Source organism: Bidens hawaiensis, unplaced genomic scaffold (genome assembly GCF_021521415.1).
Source record: "Bidens hawaiensis isolate Kalapana, Puna unplaced genomic scaffold, B.hawaiensis_p1.1 tig00043568_1, whole genome shotgun sequence".
NCBI classification, from domain to species: Eukaryota; Viridiplantae; Streptophyta; class Magnoliopsida; order Asterales; family Asteraceae; genus Bidens; species Bidens hawaiensis.
Genome location: NW_027497732.1, coordinates 78,785 through 87,535, shown reverse-complemented (window position 1 = coordinate 87,535; position 8,751 = coordinate 78,785). Strand labels below are relative to the sequence as shown.

The following is an 8,751-nucleotide window of genomic DNA, read 5'->3' as shown; positions in this document are numbered from 1 at the left end:
GTAATTTAAATAATGGTTTTTTTGGTGTCTTATATTATATCATATTGAAATATATTATTGACACTTAAACTTTTTATATTGTAGAAAATAATAACATAAAATTCAACATTCAGAATAGAACAATTTCTAATGGTACTTTATTCATACTTTAATTTCATAAATATTGTAACAAAATAATTATTTAAATTAATATTTTAGGTATACAAATAATGAAAACTATCTCAAAAACAAATCGTCATATAAGGAAATTGTTATTGGATGCTAAATGAGGAAAATTAAGTCATTCCGTTTCCACAAAACTATACCGTATGAGAAGGAAAATTATTTTTGATTCTAAAAGTGGAGATCGTATTTCTATAAACAATGTTGCGTCATCGTCAAATTCTACTAGCACAAACATAGTTAACTCTACATCTAAAGAAAACTGTATGAGTAGAAGAATGAATATAAATTTTAAACGAACATGCGTTCGTCATAACTATGAGAATAAAAATTACATAGGAATTTCTAAAGGTACGTAAATTTACATAATTTATGTATACATATATTCATATTTTTAAATTTGATTCAAAATATTTATTTACATTATTATTTAATAATTATAGATTATCTAGATCATCAAGACCAGACAGTTGTATGTGAAATATGTCATGCAAAACTATGTGCTGATGAGGCTAAAAGAGGTCAAAGAAGTAAATCAAGAGTAAGCCTTTAATTTATGTTGTCATTATGGTGCTGTGGAGTTACCCCCATCAAGAAAACAACTGTGTAAGTATAACGATGCTAGAAGCAAATTATTTCTTAAAACATTCGTCATTATAACTCGATGTTTTCATTTACATCAACGGGAGGCAAGATTTACTCATATGTTAATAGAGGGAAAGGTCCATATATCATCAAAATGAGTGGGCAGAACTATCATGCCATTTGTAGTTTACTACCAAAAGATGGGATAAGCCCGAAGTTCTCACAGCTGTACATATATGATACGGAAAATGAAATAGAAAACATACAAAATGTTTTCAGGAAAGTACATCTTTTATTTTGTATTTATTTCCAAAAAAAACTAATTATTATAGTTATCATTATTTCAGTGACAACAAAGATAATATATCTGACGAAGAAAGGAAAATGGATACGAAGATTATTAATTTATTGAAAGAGATGCTTGATCAGCAAAATGTGTTAGCGTAAACTTATTGAATGGCAAGAGATGTTTGTAATGAACAATCTGGTACAGATATGAAGTTACATCTAATATATAATTGGGAGAAAGATGGAAGAACATATAATCTCGCAACAAATTCTAAAGTTGCAGCGTTAGTTGTAGGAGATATCGAAGAATCTTATGAACCACGTGATAATATTGTGACCGAGATAGGTGGAAAGTTAGAATATATTAGCGAGTTACACCCTTCATACATGCATCTACAATATCCGCTGATACTTATTAATGGTGAGGATGGTTACCGAATTAACATCAAACATAGAGTCGTTGAAGATAATGATGGTAACGAACGTCCATATACTACAATGAGGGGCTGGTTTGCGTTTCTATTTCTAGATATAGTTGATCAGCTCTCAATTCCTTTAATAGCAAGAAGGCTTTTACAACAACTATTGGTTGATAGTTATACAATGATTAAAAGTGAAAGGATGTGCTTTTTAAGAAGCAAACACAAAGAACCAAGATCGGTGTCATATGAGAGCTTAAAATCTCTAAAAGAAAAAGGTTGTTCAGATGTTATAAAAGTTGGTCAACGTATCATATTACCCTCTTCATTTACAGGAGGTGCTTGGTATATGATGCAAAACTACTTGGATGCTATGACACTTTGCAAATGGTACGAATATCTAGATTTCTCTATGACAGTCACTTGTAGTCCAAAATGGCCAGAGATCCAAAGATTCCTTGAAAACACTTCCCTAAATGCATCCAAAGATTCCTTAAAAACACTTCTCTAAATGCAGATGATAGACCTGACATTTTGTGTAGACTATTTAAAAAAAGCTTGATTCTTTAATTAATGATTTGAAGGATAGTCATATTTTTGGAAGAATTCAAGCAGGTATATTTTTAATATCTATTAATAACCAAAACACAATTTTATACCTATACTAATTTTAAGAATGTATTCTACACCATTATTTGAATTTTTGCAATAGTTTACATAGTGGAGTTTCAAAAGCGTGGATTACCCCACACCCATATTTGTTTGTTCACAAAAAAAAAAGATAAACTCCCAAACTTAGAACAAGTTGATCCTAATGCCAGTGTCGAGATACCTGATAAACTAGAAGATCCAGAACTATATAGTCTTGTGTATGAGTTCATGATGCACGACCCTTGTGCATATTATAACAAACCTTGCCATGTGTTATAGATAACATACGTTCAAAGGTTTTCCAAAGAATTTCTAGGATGAAACTTCTGTAGACACAAATGGCTTCCCATTATATTGAAGAGGCAACAATGGGAATTTTGTTCAAAAGTCGGATGTTAAACTTGATAACAGAAGTGTGCGTGGATTACCCCACACCCATATTTTTTTGTTCACAAAAAAAAAAGATAAACTCCCAAACTTAGAACAAGTTGATCCTAATGCCAGTGTCGAGATACCTGATAAACTAGAAGATCTAGAACTATATAACCTTGTGTATGAGTTCATGATGCACGACCCTTGTGCATATTATAACAAACCTTGCCATGTGTTATAGATAACATACGTTCAAAGGTTTTCCAAAGAATTTCTAGGATGAAACTTCTGTAGACACAAATGGCTTCTCATTATATTGAAGAGGCAACAGTGGGAACTTTGTTCAAAAGTCGGATGTTAAACTTGATAACAGAAGTGTTGTACCCTACAACAAAACAATTTTAATAAGATATCAGTGCCACGTAAATGTTGAATGGTGTAATCAAGGATCATTTATCAAATATCTTTTCAATTACATGAACAAAGGACCTGATCGTGCTACTATGTATTTTGCTAATTGTGCGAATGGTCAAAATAAAGACGAAGAAAACATTGGCGAGATCAAACGGTTCTATGAAAGTCGATATCTATCAACATGTGAGGCTTCATGGCGTATTTTTGCATATGATGTCCATTATAGGGTACCCGCGGTTATGAGACTACCATAACATCTACCAGGTAAACATCAGGTAATTATGGTTCAGAAGACGATATTTTAAATTTGATAGAAAACCTTATAATGTTGCAGTTTCAGTGTTTGAATTATATATGAAATGTAACAAATACAATGAAGATTCACGACAGGTAACATATACAAAATTCCGTACAAAATTCGTCTGGCATCTAAGTCTACGTTGTTGGCAACGGAGAAAATCAGGTTTTTGTATCGGTATAATACATGCAGTTTCTACTGCTCTTGGAGAAACGTATTTCTTAAGAGTGCTAATAAACAGAGTTAAATGTCCAAGAAGTTTTCAAGAAATTCATACTATTAATGGTCAGATATACAATACTTTTAGAGAAGCATGTTATGCACTTGGTTTGCTTGATGATGACACTGAATATATATCGAAGGAACTGAAGAGGCAAGTGTTGTTGGTTCAAGAGAGTACCTAAGATCATTGTTTGCTACATTGTTGACTACTAATAGTCTCTCAAGACTTGAACATGTATGGAACAGTATATGGAAGCTCCTCTCGAATGACATAGTCTATAATCAACAAAAACTTTTAAAATCTCCATGTTTGTCTTTCATTAGTGGTATTGTTTAGTATATACATTTAATACAATATAAAAGATTATAATTAGTTAAATATTTTACAGATTTAAATCTGACTGAAGATAAAATAAAGAATCTTACTTTGATTGAAATCCAGAAAATTCTACAACAAAACAATAATAGTTTTAAGTAGATACGAGACGATGCTTTTTCCTTATCAAGAATATGCGTCTATTTCTTGTAACAGACTAATTCTGGATGAGTAGTCGTACATCAACAAATTGAAAGAAATGAATTCTAGAAGCCTTTTTGGCATAATTACCTCTGAACAAAAATAAATCTTTGACGTAATAACAAAAGTTGTTCATGATGGTCCACGAGGGGTGTTTTTTGTTTACATCTATGGTGGAACAAGGAAAACATATTTATGGAAGAAATTAACTTCAGCAATACGATCGCAAGGTAATATTGTTTTGAATGTTGCATCAAGTGGGATTGCGTCTTTTATGCTATCAGGTGGAAGAACCGCTCACTCAAGATTTCATATTCCCATTAACCTAAATGAAGATTCTTCTTGCATAATAGAACGTGGTTCTGATGTAGCCGAGCTATTACAAAAAACAAAAATAATAATCTGGGATGAAGATCTAATGACACACAAACATGCTTCTCAAGATCTAGAGAGATCCTTTAAAGATGTGTTACAATCTAATTCATTATTTGGAGGAAAAACCGTGGTCTTTGGAGGCGATTTTAGAAAAATCCTTCCAGCCGTATAGAAAGGAAGCAGTCAACAAATAGTAAAAGCATCTCTATCTTCTTCACACTTTTGGTATCAATGTCGTGTTCTTAAATTAACAACAAACCTAAGATTAACAATTGGTCAACAATCTGTTGATATCGAGGAAAAAAAATTGCACAATAGTTACTAGATATCGGGGAAGGCAAAGTAAGTGGACCTAATGATGGAAAAGCAAAGATAGAGATTCCAGGTGATTTGCTTATAAACAATGTGATGATTTTATTTCAAGCCTAATTCAGTTTGTCTATCCAAACATTTTGAATAACATTAAAGATACTGATTACTTCCAAAAGAGGGTGTTCTTTGCACCAACAAATGAGATCGTCAGTGAACTAAATGATCGTCTAATTGAGAGCTTTCCAGGAGAACCTGTTGAATACTTAAGCTCAAATTCTTTGTCAAAGTATGATTATATAGATGGTAATGTAGATCCAACTCTATACTCTACTAAACTATTAAATGGATTAAAAATACCAAGACTACCAAATTATCAGCTTATACTAAAAGTGGGAGTGCTAGTTATGCTTCTAAAAAATATTGATCAACAGAAAGGGTTATGTAATGGCACAAGGCTTCAGGTTGTTTCATTGGGTGAATGGTTAATTGAAGTCAAAATTCTTTACGAAATTAATGCCGGTGAAACAATATCTATTCCTAGAATCGCTTTAACACTTTCCGACAAGAACATGGCATTCAAATTCACAAGACAGCAATATCCTTTATCAGTTTGCTTTGCTATGAATGTTAACAAAAGTCAAGGACAGTTATTAAGCAGGGTTGGTTTATATCTAAGGAATGATGTCTTCTCTCATGGACAGCTATATGTTGCGCTATCAAGAGTTACGAGCAAAGAAGGTTTGAAGATTCTTATTCTAGACAAAAATGAAGAACAGACTAATAAGACAACTAATGTTGTCTTCAAAGAGATATTTTCTTACCTAAACTAAATTTAAATTGGTTTTATTTTTATATATTTGTTCATGTTTGTAACACCCCGCCAAGGCGGAATCGCAGGGCGCTCGGTTGTCGGATCCATGAACACATTATTCACACACAAAACACTTAATGCATTCATAATCTAAGTCATATTGTCATTAAACAATAACAAAATTGTTTCATAGTCTAACATGCGGAGATAATTTCTAATAAACAAAATGCTCATGGCAAATCCACATAATCTCCGTGCATCCCAAAATATCAAGTAAGCACTTAGTCCTTAACCATTACCTGAAAAATATGCTTGAAAACGTCAACTAAAAATAGTTGGTGAGTCCGTGGATTTTGACACGGTAAACAATATTTATTTCTTTCATAAAAATAGCTCATCATGATATTATGTTATATGCATTAGTTCATCTCATTCTAGCATAAGCCCGTAACCTAGCTGATTCGTCTCTGCCCCACTAACGCCTTTCCAGGCCCGTTAGCTCTAACGTTTTATTGCGGAAAGTTAGTACATACACACAAAATGACAAATAGCATTCATATTTACATAGTTGGCCCTACCAACCGTGAATGGGGTGGACGTCCCCGATAGTACTATCCCACTTGACACCGGCCCATATCAACAAAGAGTTAAAGGTTACGAAACAACAGATAGGGGACTTAAGCGATAAATCAAAGTTATGCAATCATTCAATCGTCTTAAGCATAAACATCAACATCGAGCATTTCAATATTCAAGTAATTCAAATCAATATATTTAAGCATATTTCTCCCCAAAACATATAAAACATAAAAAGGGCCACAAGAACTCACCTTCTCGGGTGGGTTCTTGAACAACTCTTCAACCATCTTTAAGGTACTTCAAACACAATCCCTATATTATAATAGTTCCCCGTTAAGATTTTCTATTCTTTTGTAACACTACTCAAGTGTCATATATACTTCTCACAATATAGACCATACTAGTTTTATGTAACATACTTCATTCTATATGACAACACATTCCTCTCAATTTAAACACTTGTGACTTCATATGGTGTTAGGTTTTCCCTTAGAAGTTGCCCTAACTTTATTATTATGGTGTAGAGTTCATTTCAAGTTACACACTTTATTCTTTAAAACACTTTAAGCTAGTAAGATTCGGGTTCAGATTTGGACAGCCCCTAACTCTTACTTAACCATTACGTATTCTTTCTTCCAAAGACCATATGTTATTATATTCCTTAAATCTTTTAGAAAATGGTTTTAGGTATACTTGTTAGTCTCTTCTTTTGAGCAAAAGATGATCTTTTCTTACAAAAATATTCCCGCAATTGTTAGGCTTCTTTAGGGCATAAAATTCAGCATGTATAATAGTTTCTAACAATTAAATATGAGGTTTATTTACTCATAGGTTTAGTTCATTTATGCAAGACTTAGATTTTCCCACATTTTAGTGTAAACATTGTCATGACCTGGTTCTATTAACATCATTTAGTATATGTGTGAAAGATTTTAAGTTACAGTAATACACAAGATTCCATCTTTCTCTCTCTAGAATTAGGGTTTTGGTTAATCTTTTCTAGGGTTACATGGCCATAATCAACTAATTATTTATGCTTACATTATAAGATCATTAGTATATAACACTTAAGTGGCTCCTTGTCATCCTTAACCCACAACCTAATCCGAACCATCCCTCGATTCGATTACAACATGCATTCCATGTAACACTTTCTAAGAAAATTTCCTTATACTAGGAGCTGAGTTAAACTTACCTCAACACAAGGAACTAATGAGGGATGGATGAGATCAACTATTACACACTTTGTAGCCTCCTCTACTGCTTGTTTCTTAGAAATTTCACTACTGGAATTGCAGCCCTTCTTTCTTAGGTTTTAAGTGTCAAAATGGTGTTATAGTGGTGAGGTTTTGGAGTGACTAAGAGCATTCCCAATGGATTCTCCATCTTTAAAATTTAACTAAAAAACATAATTTCTTAAATTTATCCATCATTTTCTAAAAACCTCTTCCAACCCATTCTCCATTCCTATCTCTATATTATTTTTTTAATTTTTTTTTCTTATTCTTCTTAACTACTACCTATTTTGTCTTATTATCATTTTCATTTAAAATTGATTTCTAATATATTTTTGTAGAAGTTTAACTATCTAATTATTATTTTTGGGTTAATCGGAATCGCTTATTGAGACCGGGTTAACCCTACTCCTAAAACTCACTTCAAATAGTATCAACTATTGAATATTATTGTTTCAATTCTTTTTTTAAATACCTTCTGATATTGGTTTTTGGTGCATGGTAGTTGATATGGGACTTGAAAGGGAGGAAAAATATTTTGTTGTTTCGGTCTGACTAAATACCAAGGTAACCCTTTGAGAACCCCATTGCAGCTTTGTGGCTAGTAACAGTAACAAAAGCAAACAAATTAACTTGAAAGATACAATAATATTGAGAATGCAGAAAATGGATTTTTATATTATGATCTAGTATGACTTTTATATTATGATATAGTAATGCAAACTGCAAATTGGCAATTGATAAAATAACGATGCAAAATATCAAGACAACAGCAAACATCCATTGGTAAAAAGTGACTGATAATAAACTTGATCGGGTGTGTTTCGGTCCAGGGACCACATCAACTCTTCACGAATCGATGTAAAATGCCACGTCATGGCCCTCTTGTATCGAGAACGTTATAGGCATGCCTCGTTCAACTCGCAAAACATGTGATTCTTTCTTGTTTAAATACAAAACCTTTTACGGGTTCGGATAACGCGAGGCAGGGCCCGAAGTGACAACAATCGGTTCTTTTTTGTCGGCGATTACCAACTCTTGATACACTCACTATACTTCGTAATATAATAATCATCCGCAAATGGCACACCCTCTTCCGTAAAACCCGCCACCGCCACATTAGCCTTAAGCATATGATCATGCTCCCGGTCTGGTTCCGTCCACCCGAATGCCATATAGTTCTTAATCCCGATCGCACCCTCTAACCCAATATCAATCACATTATCCTCTTCATTCAACGCCCATCTCAACCAATACGTATCCAATAACACCTTACAGTTTTCAGACATTGTCGGTTGCGCACTCGAATTATCCGATCCCGAATTATTTGGTAACGAAACATGCCCGAAATCGGAACCCGTATCAGAATCCCAAAAAGAGACAACCCTAATATGATCCCAACTAACATTACTCATCAAATCAACAGTAAAGCTATCATTTTTATATGTAATGCCATTCGCGTCCAAGTTCCATTGCTCTTCCAGCTCCCCAAAGAAAAATATTTGGAACAT

The 8,751-nt window shown here is 33.1% G+C and overlaps 1 protein-coding gene across 1 annotated transcript; it reads left to right on the top strand.

Annotated features, from left to right (window-relative positions):
• Positions 1 to 2,953: 2,953 nt before the first annotated feature.
• Positions 2,954 to 5,445, top strand: LOC143594393 (uncharacterized). Its single transcript, XM_077073718.1, has 3 exons — positions 2,954 to 3,089; positions 3,226 to 3,281; positions 4,738 to 5,445. Exons 1-3 carry the CDS (start codon positions 2,954 to 2,956, stop codon positions 5,443 to 5,445), a joined length of 900 nt encoding a protein of 299 aa, XP_076929833.1.
• Positions 5,446 to 8,751: the final 3,306 nt, after the last annotated feature.

Bases quoted from the DNA above. Each gene is read 5' to 3' on its own strand.
- LOC143594393 (XM_077073718.1), top strand. From the start codon at position 2,954: ATGAACAAAGGACCTGATCGTGCTACTATGTATTTTGCTAATTGTGCG. The intron at 3,090-3,225 runs GTATTTTTGCAT...ATAATGTTGCAG, and splicing joins AACATGTGAGGCTTCATGGC to TTTCAGTGTTTGAATTATAT. The intron at 3,282-4,737 runs GTAACATATACA...AGCCTAATTCAG, and splicing joins ACAATGAAGATTCACGACAG to TTTGTCTATCCAAACATTTT.